The 18,491-nt window shown below is 50.4% G+C and overlaps 1 protein-coding gene across 1 annotated transcript in view; it reads right to left on the bottom strand.

Moving 5' to 3' along the window:
- Positions 1-17,770, bottom strand: part of VSTM4 (V-set and transmembrane domain containing 4) — an 84,573-nt gene extending 66,803 nt beyond the window's left edge. The window contains exons 1-2 of the mRNA XM_061196304.1: positions 17,692-17,770; positions 9,402-9,800 (exon numbers count right to left, since the gene is read on the bottom strand). Coding sequence (XP_061052287.1) covers positions 9,402-9,800; positions 17,692-17,746 — 454 coding nt within the window. The 5' untranslated portion in view covers positions 17,747-17,770. The remainder of the gene's footprint in view (positions 1-9,401; positions 9,801-17,691) is intronic.
- Between the last annotated feature and the right edge of the window lie 721 nt (positions 17,771-18,491).

Below are 18,491 nucleotides of genomic sequence, written 5' to 3'. Positions count from 1 at the left end.
TCCTGCCTGCTCACCTATGCCTCCAGTTCCTTTAACAAAGAATCTTATAATTAAAGGAGCTTAAATTGCAACCATGGGTTACACCCAAAGTAGGGTGCACCTTTCTGACACAGAACACCTTCCGGAAGGCAGAGGTTGATGGAGAGGAGTGTAGGGAGGGCCCTGGAACAGAGAGAGGAGTGAGGAGGCCGCAGGGAGCAGCGGCACGGATGCGGGAAAGACTGGCCCTGAGTTTGAGAGACACACCTTCACCTTCCTATTTCTACTACAGGTCAGGCTAGGCTGAAGCATTCTCCAGGATTCTATAACTCCTGATGGTAGAGGGTGTTGCCTTCCCCGAGCACCTGAAGACCAAGATTTCTAAAACTTTAGTGTGTGGGAGAATTAATTAGGCCTCTTGTTAAAATGGGGATTCCCAGGCATGACCCCTGAGCTTCTGGTTCAAGGAGTTTGGGGAGGGCCTGGGAATCTGCATGATTAGGGAGCACACAGTCATGGAAATTCTGAGGCTTGAGGTCCCAGGACCCCACGTGGAGAAGCCCTGTCTCACATACCCCTACTACAGACAGCAGTGGGCATCAAGTCCCAAGAGACGTGGGAGAGGGGATCCAGGTCATGAGGAGCCAGATTCTGGGCCTCAATCTCCCGTCCAGTCCAGGTTGGGGTCCAGAACTCAGAACTCAACCAATGCTCTTCAATTTAATCCAGGGAAAACGAGAGTAACAGCAAAACCTAAGGAATAAGCCTATCACATTAAGTGTTGTTTACAAAGGACTCCAAAAGGGCCCCTTAATAACATGTCTCAGAGCAGAGGAATACAAGGTGAAGAATACAGCTTTCAAGAAAGTTATTTTCAAAAGAGCAGACTGTCTATAAGGGCTGATGCGTCTCCCCAAGTGGCCGACTCAAACTTGGAAACTAGAGAGAATTTGAGTCACAGAGACCTTCCTCCAATGATTATCTAATATTTCACACCCTCTGTCCTTGCTGAACACATTGCCTTAGAACGCATCACTACGCTTTACTCATTTCTCCTGTTCATCGTCCGCCTCCCCCAGCAGAAGGGAAGTTCCATGCGGGCTGGAATTGCATCTGTTTTCACTTCCCAGAATCCTCCTTGGCTCGTAACAAGTCATAGTTAATTTGAGCGCACAAATGAATGGAATGAATATGATGTTGTATTGGTGGATCAAGGTCTCCCAAAGAAAGCTTGGTGCTGGGACCAACTTATATTGTGGAAGGCTGGGAAGAAAACCCAGGGCAGGCGACCCTGGCCTACCCAGCACCTTCCTTCCCATGGAAGACCTGTCTCAGAAGCAGGGGGAACACACTAGCTCACCAGGCCTTCAGGGCTGACTTCTCTGCAGTGCTCTGACTTTGGAGCTGCATGCTTTGGGTCTGTCATGATTTACTTTATGGCCTCTGAGTTCTTAGTTTCTAACAGAATGGAAGCAGGAAGCCCAGAAACCTTAAGCATAAGATGATTAAGCTCTTTTGAGTTGAAAGGAGAGGGGCAGAAGTTTAAGGTCCTGGACCTTGCATGTAGACCTTGCTAATTTGCACCCAGGGGGTGTAGAAAGCTGGAGAGCGGACACACCCTACCTCAGTTTCCTCAGGCAGCATTCTGCACAGATCAATGGGAAAGGAAAATCTCCAAGGACCAGAAGAGGCTGGGGATATGAAATATGCACAAGAAAAGACCCTTAAATAAAATAAAGAGGAGTCAACACTTCTGCTCCAAATTCAAAAATTAATATAGTCAGTTCACTGGCCCTTCTTATTCAATGATCAGATGGTTTCCCAAGGAAAAAACTAAATGTAGCTGTGTCCCCACTATTTATAACTGGGTCAGTGTTCTCAAGAAAGGCAACTACAACCTAGAGAGACACAGAGAACTTCTCTGTTTCTGCTTTCAGAAGTTTGCCTATTGCTTCCTTTCCCCCTTGCCCCTCCAAGAGTCAGGCCAAAGGCAGTCTCTCTTGGGGCCTGGACAAAGCCATATATGTGACTAGGACCTCTGAGTGACCTGCACTGATGGAGCAGCTAATGAGAAACAGAAAAGCTCCAGCTTTGTCTATTTTAAGCCACTCTTCCCTTTGCATTCACTCTAAGACAAATTCTAGAAAACAAAGCAAAAAAGCAAACGAAAAACCATGTTAAACAGACTTCCCATTGTGACAAGGCAGTTAGATAAGAACTTCACATTCTGAGACAGAATCAGCTGCAGAATACAAAGGCCATGTGTATGTCCCCACATAGCGGTTAGGAAACATTAAACCTTAGGGCTTGGTAACGGGCCCTCTCCAGACACAACCCCAGGGTAGATCTATATATTACTCTCTTGCTACCACCTTCCACTCCTTGTTGCCATTAATTAAAATGGCATTATACCAAAGAGTTTGGATCACTCATTCAGTCCTTCATCTAAAAAGTTCGTTATGGAACCCTTCTGTGTACCATGCACTGTGTCAGGCATGTGGGTGCATTTAAGAAGAATCTGGCAGGGTCCCTGGAGTCCAGGTCCCCGGGCAGGGCCACCACGCCAACCTTTCCTCTTATCACTGCCCACCTCAGCCCTTACCAACCACAAACATGCATCCAACTCCATTAAGTTATTTGCAAATCCCTCTTCTCCTTCATCCATACCTTTGCTCCAGCTGTTTCATCTCCTGACATGGCACGCCCCATAGTCGTCACATCCCTCCTCACCCTGGGGTCCCAGCGGAATGCCACATCCTCCAGGTGGCCTTCTCCTATTCCCCAAAGAATGTAACCTTGTCTTCCGCTGACTCCCCCCTACCCGCTTCACCCTCTTGTATGGCCTTTTCATACTCTCGTTCTATTAGCTTTGTCGATAATGTCTACCAAACCTATACCCATATTGACATAGGTCTCCTCCTCCAGATTGTGAGGCTGGGGACCCCAGAGGGAGGGATCAAACCTCCCCATGCATAACTCTCTTTGGACAAAGCACAGGGACCAAAGGCTCATAAACTGGGGCTTCATACGTGGTGCTGAGCTTAAATTTCAATCTCTTAAATTCTTCCAAGAACATGGCAGTCTCAAGGAGCGTAGATACAATGAAGAAGTGTTTGAAGTGGTGTTTAAATTATACTCCTGTTGTCAATTTGTTCCTTTTGAGTATAGGACCTGTTGACACTTTAAACATCATGATGTGAGCTTGCTTAATTAAGCAGTAGCACTAAATGTTTCGTTAATCTCATTCCTAATTATCTGTTCCACGTCTCTGGAGAAAAAGGAATTCTTTAATTTCTGCCACTGAAACTTGAAATATCGGTTCCCTATGGTGGTACTTTCAGATCCAATTATTAAATTCCCTCTAATATTTTGGGGTTAAATAGATAAGAAATTACATTATAATTTCATCTTTGCCCCCAAATACTTCTTAGGGTAAACAGAGTTTTCTATTTGCTTTGTCCCCTCCTAACATTTAAAGCTCACTTATATAATCTGAAGTCAAATAACAATTTGGCTTGTTAAAATATGTTGTTTGGGGTTAGACTGAAATACTGTTTAAATTGCAGGAGACAGCCTTTGCAAATTGCTTCTATTATTAGTATTTTCATCGTTGATGAAAACATCTCCATCTGAAAAGATGGAGATTCGATTCTGCTCAGAATATCAGACTGCTTCTGAGTCAGTGGGTGGCAGAACTGGGCTAAAAAGCCATTGAGGATAATTTTGTACGAGGCCTGGGGAATGGGGAATCCAAGCGGTTGTACCCCTAAGACCAGAAGCTTAAAATGAATGACAATGTCACTCTTGAGAACCCCGGGGGGCTCACACTCCCTGGTGCCAAGGGCCCATGTGGTGCCCTCAAGCAAAGCACCAAACTGGCCATGTCAAAGCTCAACAACTGTTAGGGACATGTGGCACCCAGGACCGTGCCGCAGCCTGCCCTTGACCAGGAGCCCCGGGGACTCTCAGGCTTCATCCCGGAAACCCTCCTGAAGAAAATCCAGGCTTAGGAACTGGTCCAACCTCCCATTCCCACACCCACGCCAGGGCCGTCTTTGTGCTTAGAACTCTCCAGGGTCTGCATGTCCTGGGAGGGACCAGGCCAGATCAGTGCCCGAGGAGGACAGGGATGGGGGGGTCACAGGGACATCAAGCAGGATGGAGAAGGCACAAAGGTAGGGAGACCCCCAAAGCTTGGGGAGCAGAGGCGGCAAAGGGAGGTCAAGGGATTACTAAAGAAAGCGGGCACAAAACACAACAGGCAAGTGCCTGGACACGGGGACGTGGGGCAGACAGGGTGAAGGGCATGTGGAGAGGCAACAAGACCTGCCGTACCAGCTTAGGGAAGACGGCGGGCTTAATTTAAACTGCACGCCTGAGGCACAGCAAGTACCAGTCAGCGCTGAGTGCGGAGAACAAACGCAGGGTCAGACATTACCTCTGTGTCTACAGGGACAGAGTAAAGCGAACTCCAGAAAGTATCACAATTTGCCAAAAAATTGACCACAAGCAGCTATCGGACTGCTTCTGAAATAATGAAAGTGCTTTTGCACCTATAGGAGAGATGTTGGCCCCCTAAAATAGCAAGCTTCAACTCGATTCGAAAGTGATCTTGGAATTTACCCAAAAGAGAACAGCTTGCCTCCACGTCTAGGGATGTGTTATGCTCTCAGGACGTGTTAGGACAGAAATCCTTTTTTAAGTTGTTGGACCCAACTACTTAAAAAGCAAAGCTGTTAGTTATTTCTTTTGGCCTAAAGGAACCAAGAACATTTGGAAAACTCTGCACTAGTCTATCTATGAAGCCTCCAGCTCAGAAAACCTTGAACATCCTAAGCGTAAATAAGGCACCCCTTAGAGAGAGACCCCGCTGAGCAGCTTCGTCTCCCTGTTGGAAATCACCCCGAACCCCTGCTCGTGCTCCCTTTATTTCCATTCTGACTTCCCTGTTCTACCAACTCCAGCCTCGCTCAGCCTGCTCAGTGCTAGGGACAGGGCACTCAGGACCTGACCTCCCCATATTCTTGGGTTCGGGCAGGGCAGGACCACTTCCTTCTATCTCACCTACAGCGAGACCCACCCCTGCATCTCACCTACTCATGATAAATGAGCCAGAAGCTGTTACCTAGAGATGGTTGTCATCAGAAAGGAGGACACAGGGCTCACCAGGCTGCCAGGATTAAGGGCAATGCACTTCATTCCTGCCTGGAACACTGTGCGCCTCTAGATTTCCCACAGATTGACTTTTTGCACTCCTGGGAAGAAGCTGCTACATCTTCGCTCTGCAGTGCTGCTCTCCTACTGAAAACACTTTGCCTTTTCCAGACCGCCAGGGGGCTGGCCCAGAGGAGCCCATTCCAAACACCGAGTCTGCTGCCCCGAATATTGGTGTTTCCCAGGGCTTCACCCTTGGCCCCTGTCCCTTGGGGATCCCCTTGGGGATCTTACCCACCCCCATGGTTTCACCTGCCCGACTCAGAATCAGTTCTCACTGGCCAGATCAGATGGGCGCTTCAGCTCCACATTTCTGCGTACTTACTGGACATCAGTGCAGGATGGCCTCCAGCCACCTCACTCTCAATTCCTCTGTGGCCAGCTCCATCTCTTATGTTCCCTTTGTCAGCCGTGGGCACCATCCTGCACACACTGAGTTAGGCCCCTGGGCATCATCCCAAAGCTTTCTCCCTTACTTGCATCCAGTTATTAAAAACTTCTTATTTGACCTCCAATGTCTCTCCATTCCTACTGCCACACTTTGCATCATTTCAAGCCTGGGCAAATACAAAAGACTCTGCCTCTTCACCCTGTAGTCTGATCCCCCCAAATCCATGTCCCAAGCAGCCAACAGAGGGGTCTGTCAAAAGACTTTAAACGCTTCCCAGGGTTTCCAAGGACAAAAGCAGAGATTCCCCAAAATGCCTGATGATAAAATCATCTAGACTGGATGTTAAATATTCAAATTCCAACCCAGACCTAATAGACTAGAATCTCCAGGGCAGATGCTTGGGAACCTGCATGTCAACAATGGCCCTGGAGATTCTTATCATTAGGCAAGGTTGAGAATACTGGCCTACAAAATCAAGTGTAAATTCCTTATTATTCAGTACAGGCCCCTCCACTATCAGCCCTGCCTGCCTCCCCTCGTTACCCACTGCCGCCCCGACCTTCCAGTTCAGGCTCCAGCAGTCCTGACCCATGGCTGTAGGGCTCTCCACCCACAGCCCCCTCTGGCTCCCTGCCCCAGGTAAACAGCCAGTGTCCGCTCAAGCACTGCCCCCTGCCTCATCCTCAGGGGCCCTCCTGTGCGTATGCACAATGCTCCATGCACACCTTTATCACTGCACCCGACTCCATGACATCGTATCTGTTTCTGTATCTGCCACCCTCTAAACAGATCCGCCCCTGTGTCCCCAAGTTTCCAGCAGAGCAGATGCACCATAAAATAAATGCCCACTGAGTGAGAGATAAATGAATCTACCGAGCACTGCAGAACACTGTAGTCCGTATTATTTTCCAATGCAATGTCTTCGCTGAGCCCAGCAAAGCTTCCTCAGCTGAACTGATCATCTCTCTGAAGGCTGCCACTCATTTCCTCATCATGTTTGCTACTCTTCTCTAGATTGAATCTATCTTTCTGAAAATGAGGTTCCCCAAACGGACGGTGTAGTCCACATTAGTGTCTCCCCAGCACAGGACACATGACACAACCAACTTCCTTCTCAGGGACACCAGGCCAACTTACTGTATGCGGATGGAAATAACACAGTCCGTTCCTGCTGCCATATCACCCTGCAGACGCGCATCTAATTCACCACCGACATCACCAAAGTCCCTTCACAGAGAGCCTCCCGTTGACTCTCCAACACTGCCTGCGATTCGTTTTCCCCAAATGTATCACTCTGCCATTTTCCAAATTGAATCTCATTCTGTTATTTCCTGCTTGTATTTCTTACCTCCCTGGATTCCCTTTTCATTATGTTTTACTCCTTGCTGATGTTAAGAACTTCCCAATTTTGTACCTTCTGTAAAGTTCGCTGAGGTGATGTGTGCCCCCTTTTCAATGTCATTGATAAAACAATTAAATGAAATCAAACCTAACATCAACCCTCCTGGAAACCGCTCCAGAGGGTTCCAACACCATGTGTCACTTAGGGATTTTGGATCCATGTCCTCTGCAGGCAGGGCTTCTGGCTCAGTGAAATGGTCACATGGCATAAGCAATTGAAGAAACTGTGTAACATTCCTTGCCTTTCCTTCTACCTCTGTGTGATAAAAATGACACTAAGTCCACGTGGTATGACAGGTTCTCTAAAATAAGCCAAGCGTGACTCCATTGTCACCCAGAGGATCACACATTTTCATTCTGCATTATTTATCATATTGTTTGGTACCAACAACCCTGAAGTCAGGAGCTCTCCCCACCCACAATCTCATACATATGCGGTTTCCAGACAAACCCCAATTTACTACTTCCCCATTCTTCAAAATCCCCAATTCTCCATCATATTTTAATAATTTGCACAGTTAAAACATAAAATGGCAACTTATGCTTTGTCCCAAATTAATATAGTCAATATTTTTTTAGCCCCATGCTTTCAGAGGTGTCTTCAGGAAAAAAGTCAGGACAAATTCATTTATTAACATAGTTTTTTTTCCCAATAATTGCTACTTTTTTTTTTTTTTTCACCACACACACACACATGCTCAAGGACTTACTCTGGTTTGGGGGAAACTCAAAAACACACAGAGTAAAATAAAGCAAGTAACACTGCAATTATGGGGGGAAATTGTTATTTGGTCTGTTCTTAAATTTCTGTTCCAGTTTCTCATTTTGCATGACACTGGTAAAGCACTCTGCAAGCACATGGCTAATGACCTGGGCTTCGTCAGGAGCCAGCATCTCAGGGACCAGCAGGGATGTGACAGGCTGCAGTTTACACACAATTCCCTGGACACGCCTTGTAACTCCACCCCTTCCTCTTCCACTCATAAGAGCAAATCAAAGTACCGAGAAGTGGGGAAAAGAGATTAGTTCCACTGAAGTCTTAAGAACCACCTCAGGTTTTTGCAGCACGTACCCAAATAAATGTTCTACAAGGAACCCAGCTTCATTCACTGAAAGTAGGCGCACAGGAAATAACGGACCTGATGACAGCACTCACTTGAATGTAGGAAATCTTTTTATCTATTCTAACTGGCAGAGCTGTCGTCACTGCCGAGAGATTTACTGCACGGCTCCGGAATACACCCAGACATAAAAATTAAAAGGGCATGTATAAGATCTTATGTTTCAGAGCCAAGTAATATCCAGAGTGGATTCCCTCCTTAGCCTGTGGTCATCCGATGTATTTTTCTATTTTCTGTGCCAAAATACATATTTATATTAATAGTCATTTGTTTTCTTGAATTAATTTGCTTAAGGAGAAAAAGTGCACAACGTTTCAGGTGATATATCATTCCGTGCTTAAGAACATTAAAATACAAACTCCAAAGACAAATGAAGTTGGACTATCCATGTAAATTATTTACTTTAACATATAGGATATTAAAAATGCCTGTTCACAACTGAGTTTTATCCCTTCAACAACATCACTAATGCCTTTAATATTATATGACATGTATACAACAAAATTAGATTCTTTTTCACACTTGGGATCATCAGCTTTACTCTGTGATTCTCTTGATCTTCTACCAGACCAAATTCAGGTTCCAAGCACTCAAAGATGTAATTTTAGTACACAGTAGCCAGTCTTATTAAAATTGTGAGAGGTGTCTTCTTGAATGGAACATCAGTGGCAAAAAATGATAGCCCTCAAATATGGCACTTGGTAGCTAAGATGTTCCGGAATGCGGCCCACGCCTCCTATCTGTCTCCAGGAAGGGAGGGCCACCTCTGGTCCCTTGCCCACTTTCGGATGAATTTCTCAGTGAGCTGTTGCCGAAGGCTTGGATCAGTTCCTCTGGGCGATGGATCAGAGCCTCTCAGACTGCCCTGCTCTGAGGCCTGGCAACTCACATCAGGCATCAGGACCTCCCAATGCAGGCCTCCTCCCATAGGTGCCCGGCACCCTGCCAGGCAAAGCGATCAAGGCTGTGCAGACCTGAGCTGGAGGCAAAGAACACAGCCAGACCAATCTTTCAGCTGGCAAAACAGGTTTTGCCCAGGGGTGGGTTGGGATGCCACCAGACACTTGCCCCTTTCTGTTCAGCCTTCCACGCCTATAATACAAGTCAGCCACAGCATTCATGTAAAGATCTATCCTTATTCCCATGGCCTGCCTCATACGGCTTGGCCTTTAGAGGCCAAAAAGATGTGCTCTAGCTCAGCAGAGCCGTCCTGGAGGCCACTGCCTGGCCAGCTGGAGGGAGGCCCACTGACGTGTCACCCTACCACTCTCCCCAGAGAGTGGACGCACCCTTACCTCTCATTTCTGTCGCCGAGGAGCCGTTGGACCAAGCTGTCCACTTATTCCTGTGCTTGCTGATTTCCTGGACTTTGCAGACGTAATGCCCTTGATCAGCTGGCCGGAGGGTCAAGACGGAGAGGGTGTAGAGCACCCCGCGCCGCTCCTCAAGGAGGCGCAGCCTCTGACGGTAGGCGCTGCGGCTGAAATTCCCATAGTACTGCACCACCCGGAGCTTGGTCATCTTAACCATCAGGGCCTCCTGGGAGTCCGGGCGCGCAAAGAACCAGCGCACGGCCAGCAAGCTATCCTTCCGCCTCTTCTGGGAGACGTGGCAGAGAAGAGTAGCATTTTCCCCCTCCAGGTAGTCAACCACGGGCCCCGGGGACACGGTGACATTGAGGGCCCCACAGACCTCTGCAGAGAAAAAAGGAAAGAAGAAAATGAGGAAGGCCACTGCCTTTCCCCAGGTGAACACACATGGCGTCTTCTCTCCAGGAGCCAGGTTGGTCTGCATGGCCAGAGAGGTGGGCCGCCCCCATCCCCTCTATGCTCACTCCACCTTCTCGAAAGAGCGCTCCTTGGGGTGTGGAGTGTGCCTCTGTGGGCACCCATGTCCTCATCTATGAGATGATCCCAGCCAAGCAGGATGCCATGGACCACCTGGCCCAGATGTATTTTTTTTTATTTTAATTAGTTGCTGACATTTAAAATTCAGGAGATATCATATAAAGATTTGGATTTGGGGAAGCTCTTAAAAATTTCCAGCTCACATCCAATCCCCCCTCCCCACCTGCCTCCCAAGGCCTGCTTCCATCAGTTTCATCACCTCCCTGAGTGGAAAATGCTGTAGCCCCTTTCCCTGTCTCAGGTATTTCAACTGTAACCAAGGCAGATTATCAGTACTGGTCAGGCGGGTGTTAAACTAGTACCAGGGAGCTGGAATGACAGGGGTGTCTCAGTTTCTTGCTCCAAGTCTCTTAGGACCAGGATCCGTGGTCAAGGAGTTGAAGTGCAAGAATAAAGAATGAATGAACCCAGGAGCAGGGAGGGGTGCCAGACTCTCCCGGCAACCCAAAAGATGCTCCAGGATTCCAGGCCCAGGCCGCTACTTCCTGTCCTTTGGCTTCTTAGTTAGGGCTGCCCCTCCTAGCCGCCATTCTGCCCCAAGCTGACTTTTGAGAGTGCCACTCCCTGGCCACCCAAGATCATCCAGCCTAGCCGCCCTCACAGAGGCCTTCTCCCAGGAGACGCGCTGCATGGCGTCTGCAAGGACTGTGCAGTGCGGCGGTGCAGCCCCAGAGCTCACGGTCAGGGGAACCTCCCCCTGGCAGGCAGAGCCCAGAAAGGGACAGGATGCCCAGAGCTTCCTTCTGTCCAAGCTGGGCTGTCTTCTCACCAGGTCCCACATCGTCACCCCTGCGCTGCCCAGCACACGACTCCAGGAAGCACCATTCCATGCCCACTCCAGTGCTTGAGCAGGTGCCCCCAAGGTCATCCCAAATTACAAATGGCCCCCAAACACCACCTTCTGGTCACATGAAGGGACTTGGGCCCTGATGGCAGAGTCACCCAAAGCTTTGAACTCTGGTGAGTGCTGCAGATAAGCAAGGAGGAAGGATGAAAAAGAGAGCAAAGATTCGGACCGTAGTTCTACTGTGAAGAGGCTGTGAGTCAACAAGGTGAGGCCCTGTGTGTGTTGGGGTGGTGGTTACTGGGGGGGAGTGTGACCTACGAAGTATCCTTCATTGTAAAAACCCAGGCAATAAGCTCATCCTTATGTATGGTTTCCGCTATTGATTTAATAAACTAAACACCTTGAGAGATACGACTTGAGGGTCAATTTCATTTCATTTTCTTTCTCATCTCTTAAAAGCCAGGCCACCAGGACACTCCAGGATACTCCAAGATCCTTAACTTAATCACACCCATGAAGCACCTTTTGCCATATAAGGTGACATTCATAGTTCCAGGGATCAGGATGCAGACATCTTTGGGGGTCATTATTCAGCTCACTGCACTGTGATAGTCTTTTGTCACCATAAAAAAAAAAAAAAAGATGGAAGTGAATTCAGAAGAAAAAGGTTGATGCTTGGCTGGACTCAGCTCTTTGTGGACAAGAACGAGGTCTTCTAGGTCTACAGCGACAAAGGACAAAGCCGCCCAGGGAGATACTCGGGGAATGCAGATCAACAGGTAACCAAGGAAGGCACACGCTCCCGAGTAACAATCTCACTGTCCACACAAGTCACTCACGCAGGACAAAAAGAGGAGGAACTGCCCTTACCATCTCCCTGCACCTCGCCCACCCGGCCCCCACCCTGCCCACACACCATGTTAAATTAGTCCAAAAGCATTTTCCCCGAATGCCAGGATCCAGGCTGAAGTTCACACAGGTCCCACAGCAGGAGTTCCCTGGTGAGTGGCCACACAGCCGGGAACACCAGGCTGACCCCACTCCACTAGCTGCCCGGGGGTTCGGCAGGCCGAGAGCAGCAGAGATGGAACAGCTGGCTTCCAGAACTGAAGTCCCGCTCTGCCCGCCCCCGAGGGCTCCCCACTGGAGGCAAGGAAAGCTGGGGAAGGCAGGAAATTGAAACAATATGGATGGGATGAGAGCACAGCCAGGACCCCACACCCTAGTCTCCTCCTATTAATGCTGCATGGAGGGATTATTTATAGTGACTGAAACCAGGAGAACGTGCCAAGTGCTCCAGTCCCCATGAGAGGCCAGATTCCATCCTAGAGGCAAACTAGTAACTCTTCCTCTTCTGCAGCTCAGGCCGAGTCAGCAGCTCCCAGGAAAGGGAACGGACTGAACTATCTTCCCCAGAGGAACCCTCCGTTCTTTCTTTACCAGTGTGCCTCTCTGCCTTCAGTTAGCCCCATACTCTCTTACAAATGGCCCAGGCACATTTCTCCCACTGAAGTGCAAGACCCTTGTTACGGGCTGAACGGCATCCCCTGCAAATTCCTATACTGAAGCCCAAATCCCCAGGACCTCTGAATGGGACTGTACTGGAGAGAAAGCCTTTAGAGAGATGACTAAGTTAAAATGAAGCCCATAGGGTGTACCCCAATCCAACATGACTGGTGTCCTTATAATGAGGGGAGATTAGGACGCAGGCACAGACAGAGGAAAGACCATGTGAAGACACAGGGAGAAGACAGCCATCTATAGGCCAAGTAAAGAGACCTCAGAAGACACCAACCCTGCAGACACCTTGACCTCAGACTTCTGGCCTCCAGAATTGGGAGAAACAAAATTCTGTTGTTGAAGCCCCCTGTCTGTGGCACTTTGTGATAGCAGCCCTAGCGAACCAATACAAGCTTGCTCTCAGGAAGGTTCATTTCAGGCCTAGTCCTACCACCAGCCCGAATATTTACACCCACTTTCAGTGAGAGCGTATGGGGGTGGGACTGAAACAACGATGCTCACAGGCTCCTCGGCGGCGTTAAGCTTTGCTAGAAGACACAGGCTCTCAGGTTGTGTGGATCCCCGTGCCTGCAATGACCTTTCTCAGAAAGCTGGTGCCCCAGCTAATGCCCTCCCCTTGACACTGGAAATGACTACCTGAAGCCCAGGGAACACAACTCAGCCCTCAGGCACGCAGCTGTGAGAAGTGGCATTGCTTGAGGGATGGGAGAATATGCAGATAGAGGACCCAGTCCTTGGCCAATGTTAGCTGAGCTGGATGTTTAAATACTAGGAGAGAGCATCACACAGCTTCTGCCCCATGGCAGTCATCAGGCTGTAGAGGGGCCAAGAGGCAGGCAGTGGAGGCAGGCTGACTAGAGTGAGGGGCCGGGGCCAGGGGGGTTCAGGCCTTTCCCTTCTGGGTCTCCACACCTTGCAGGGCAGAGGGGCAAGGCAAGCAAACATGGGCCAAGCCAACTACAAGACAGGGCAGGTGGGGTGTCACTAGACCCTCTGACACCAGGTAAGGTAAGGGAACAGCCCGGGGCAGGGCAGAGTCTCCCCTCTCCTGGCCAAGGAGGGAGAAGCATCGAAGTCATTCTAGGCTGGAGAATTTAATTTCTTGCTTTCTGACCCTGCATTGCAGGGAAATGAGGTGGGAGGTAGATCCCCCGCCCCCATCCCTTGGCCACCTCCACATTCAGTGCTCCGCTTCCTCCAGCTTACACCCCAGCTTATGCTTTGTTTACTTAATCACTCAACAAGTAGTTGCTGAGAACTGCCATGTGCCAGACACTGTGAGAAGAAGACACATCCCTGACCTCGCAGAGCTGAGAGTCCAGTGGGCTAGGCACTGGTCATCAGGAAAAAGACACAGGAGAATGTGACTACAAACAGCAACACATGTTACAGAGAAAAGGTGCGGGGCTTATGAAAATCAGGGTGAGAGACTTCCCTGGTGGCGCAGTGGTTAAGAATCCGCCTGCCAATGCAGGGAACACGGGTTCGAGCCCTGGTCCGGGAAGATCCCACATGCCGCGGAACAACTAAGCCTGTGTGCCACAACTACTGAGCCTGTGCTCTAGAGCCCGTGAGCCACAACTACTGAAGCCTGTGTGCCACAACTACTGAAGCCCACATGCCTAGAGCCCGCACTCCGCAACGAGAAGCCACCGCAATGAGAAGCCCGCACACCAAAACGAAGAGTAGCCCCTGTTGGCCGCAACTAGAGAAAGCCCGTGTGCAGCAACAAAGACCCAATGCAGCAAAAAAAAAAAAAAAAAATCAGGGTGAGATTCTGATCTCTGCGTGTCAGGGAGGAAAGAGACCCTGGAGAGGTGACCGTGAGCTGAAGGCTGAGGTGGAATTCATGACATAAATTCAGGGCAGCAGTGAAGAATGATCTTCCTGGAAGACGATTCTACCTGCGCAAAGGCCCTGAGGCAGGAGGAACATGGTGCAGGCTGGAAATGGAAAGATCAGCGTTCTCCAGTGAAGTGCACCACACTGTCGCCCAGGCAGCCACCTATGTTTGCAGACTGACCTCAGGAGGGGCCTTTGCACCTCAATCAGGGCCCCCAAGACCAGTTCTTAAAGGAGGAATATGACAACATGGGCAGGAAAGAGACTGACCCAAAACAGAGGGTTGGGATTCCTGCTGCAGAGAACCATATTCCTTCAACAAGCACATGCTCCCTGACTTGGTAGCTGGGTGTGCCCGCCCTACCGTGGGCTGGGCGCTAGGATGCTCAAGGCCCAGAGCCTTCACAGTGGTGTGGCGGGGCTGGGCAGAGAGCCAGGGGTTGGAATCCAACAAAGCCAGGCTGGAACCCTGGTTCTATTAGGAGTGAGGCCCTCAGAGCCTCAGTTTCCTCATCTCAAAAATAGGAAGATGATGCCTTGCGTGGTGGGTATAAGGCTCCAACAAGAAAGCACCTTGAAAATATCGATAAAATTTGCACTCCCTGAGGGCGCGACAGGTGGGGATAACAGAAAGTGACACTCACAGTGACCTGTAAGCAGGATGGGCTTCTTGTGGGTATGATCTGCAGTCATACACGGCCCTATGCTTGGAGGGCCCCCACTTGATTTTCTCTGCTGTTGCTGTCTTAAAAGCTTAACAATTTTTAAATGAGGGGCCCTGCATTTCCATTTTGCATTGGATCCCACAAATTATGTAGCTGGTTCTGCCTGTAAGTGAACATCAAGTTCCTGCGGATAAGATTTATGGGGTCTAATCAACTTGTTCCCATTTGGATAATGTTGTGAAAAGGACTAAAGCTCAGAAAATGGCCTAAAAGGACATCAGTGTAGCCAAACGGTACACAACCAACCCATGTAGTACTCAACCTCCCCCTCTCCCTCCATCCCTCTCTCTCTTCCTCTCACACTCATCATGAAGCGAGAAATAGCAACTTACAGGTGCAGGGGAGTATAGAACTTCTAACAAAAACAAGGCACCTGCCTCACCTGGGACACAGAGGTGGCAAGGCTGGGGCCCCTCTGTTCCGACCTGGCCAGAGATGTGCTAGTGGCTCTGTGCTCCACACTTCTTCTCTGTCCTGAACAGACTACCCCCCATCCTTTCAGGGAGCCAGGAGCTCCTGGCTCCCTGAATGCAAATTGTGTGTTCCAGTCGGCAGTGCAAATCTCATTCTTATTAAAAGGACAGTCTGAATTCATGACAAATAAATCTCTGAAAGAAATACAATTGTATTACTTAAAAACCCATGGCACTAGAAGCCAGTATTTACCGAGCACCAAGCAGAGACCCAGTCTATAGGGTAGGTAATGTGTTCATATTAAGGCGGTCACCTTAAAATAGCTCTCACCCAGGACAAACACATGGCCTTGACCAAAGATGAACGCTAACATTTGCTGGGTGTGACCTCTAGACCAAGTACTGTTCTAAGCACTGTAGATGTATTTTCTCAATTTATCCTCATAGTATGTTGATCCCCATTTTTACAGACAAGAGGGCTGAGGCCCAGAGAGGCTAAGCCACTTACTCAAGCTCACACAGAACATGGCAGAGCTGGAATTAGCACCTAGGCCACCTGGCATCAGAGACAACTCTCACTCACCAATCTGGACTACAGCACGGCTTTTAGTAAATATTTGCCCCTCACTTTGCTTTTCTGTTAAATGATGGGTAGGACTAGGTAACCCCTAAGGTCCCGCTTCTCCCCACAATGGAGAGGTAGAAAAGTGCACCAGTTAAGAGTCCAGACTTAGGTATAAAGTGGTTCTGCCAGGCTCTCTCTTGAGGGGGATCGTGACGAGGGATTGTGGGGGAAAAATTTAGAAGAGAGACAGGCACACGGTGAGTGCTGCACTAGCAGGGGCTGTCATCATTACACAGCCTTAGGCACACCCAGGGTGGACACTAACGGCTCTCTAATTCCAGCTCTCTAGGCTCCTGGGGTCTCCTGGAAACATGAGAATGTCTTTGACCCCCAAAAAGCCCCTCTCTGGGGACACCCTCTCTGACAGCACCTGCAATTAAGAAGGTGGTCGTGGAGCACAGGGGACAAAGATCCCTGTGCCCCCTGTATCTCACTGGCTGCTGGCCACCAGAGCTGCCCTGGCCCAACCATCTCAGTCAAACCTCCAGTAACTGTCAGCCAAGACAGTGACAAGTTGAAAGGAACATTTTCCACAGGGCCGATTTCAAGTTCACTGGAAACTCCACTGCACACTGGTAGCCAGGGGACAATGGGTAAATTTCTTCCCACTGTGATGCAAGTTCCTCCCCACTAAAACTCTGATCTATGCTGGCTCAAATGCCAGCTCCACCATTTGGTAGCTGGGCCACCCTTGGAAAATTACTTAACTCTACGCATCAGCCCCCTTACTTACAAAACACCAGCAACATAGCCTAGCCAGGCCTCCTGCGTTCAAATCCCAGCTCCACCACGTATAAGCCTTGTGACTTAAAGCAAGTCAACTCATGGACCTGGTCTCAGTTTCCTCATCTATAAAATGGGGGTAATAATAATAGCACCTCCCTCAGAGGCAAGCTTAACTGAGTTAATGTTTGCAAAGCACTTGGATATATATATTTACTCTCGTCATTATTACTTTGAGGCACTGTCGTGATTATATGAGATAACTGTAGCTCCCAATGGACACCCAGGAAATGTGAGTGCCATCGATATATTTATTATTACTATTATTCTAGCCAGCACAGCCCTTTCAGCCTTGAGAAATAAGGAGAGAAAATTCTTCGGCAAATTAGAAGTGGGAGCAGAAACCCCAAATGAAAGCTAGCAATGCGGGTAGGGGCTGCCCCTAAAGCACCGTGGTTTGGAAAAGGGTAAAGGGCCCGCGGCTCCAGGCAGCCGCGGATCCCGTATCTCCCCAGGCCTGGTCATCATGAAACGCCCGCGAACAAGTCCTCAGACCCCAACCGCCAGCGGCGCAGATCCGGCCCCTTCGGACCGGGTCCTCCGAGGAACTCTCCGAAGAGAGTTAAAGGGAAGTTGCTGCCCACACTAACCTGCCAACAGCTGTCGGTGCTGCCTGTTGGGAAGCAAACAGAAAACAAACCAAAACTAGGGCTCGCACGGTTCTGCTCGCATCTTCCACTTGGAGGCCTGGCCTCTGGAAGGGAACCGGGCTGCGGAGGATCTCCGCGGAGCGCTGGGGTCCCGGCCGGGCGGGGAGCGAGGAAGGGGCGCAGCATCTCCGACCCTTGGGAGGCGCCGCTGTGCTCCGCCGCCTGGACAACCAGACCCGGGCCCACGGACGCCGACGGGGACCGGGAGGGGACAGCCCGGAGGCGGCAGGGCCTCCCGGCCAGGCCCAAGCCCCGAGCCCCGGGCTCCCCGGCGCCGGCCGCCCTCGCCCCACCCGAGTGGTCCCCGAGGCGCCCGGTCCCAACGCGCTTACCCGGGGCCGGCGCCCGCGCCAGCAGCACGGCCGCCGCCAGCACCAGGAGCCGCATCTCCCCGCCGCGCCCGGCGCTGTGACGCGGGAGCAGCGCCGCCGCCCGCCCGCCACCACAACCAACCCCCACCCGCCCCCCCCACCGACCCCGCCGCCGCGCAGCCCGCCCCGCGCCCGCCCCCGGCTCGGCCACGGCCCCCGCCCCCGCCCCTCGGGCCGCCTGCCCCCGCCGGACCAGGGCTTCTGGGCGCCCCGAGCGGCGCAGGGCGAAGGCGCGGGCCCCCGCCGGCGATCCTCTCTGTGATCTGTGGGGGGCTCATTTCGCCACCCCTATTTCACAGATGTGAAAACTGAGGTTCTGGGAGGCGATGGCTCAGACACAGGACATACTAGATGCAATGACATTGGAGGTCACTTTGCATTACAGGCCAGTTATTGCTAAGGGGAGGGTGTCTTGGAGGTTGGGCAGAGGGTGGGGGGCGACTCCCAAATGCGGGGGCTTCCCTGACCTAAGGCTAACCTGCTGCCCAGGGAACCTCCTGCAGTCGCTCCACAGAGAACTTTGGGAGCCAAGGAGCAGCTGAATTTGGATGCGGGTGGGAGGGTATCAGGGACGGGGACACTTGGAAAATTGAGAAGGTCCACACAGATAAGTTCAGAGTGTGTGGACACTATAAACAATGATGGCCGATTAGGGTGTCCTCAGCCACAGACCTGGGCTAGATACTTTGCACCATGTCACTAAATCCCGACACTGTGAGACCCTGGGACAGCTTTTCAATCTCCATGTGCCTCAGTTTCCT

Source organism: Eubalaena glacialis, chromosome 1 (genome assembly GCF_028564815.1).
Source record: "Eubalaena glacialis isolate mEubGla1 chromosome 1, mEubGla1.1.hap2.+ XY, whole genome shotgun sequence".
NCBI classification, from domain to species: domain Eukaryota; kingdom Metazoa; phylum Chordata; class Mammalia; order Artiodactyla; family Balaenidae; genus Eubalaena; species Eubalaena glacialis.
The sequence above is the reverse complement of the archived record's forward strand: the minus strand, read 5'-3'. Positions and strand labels throughout refer to the sequence as shown.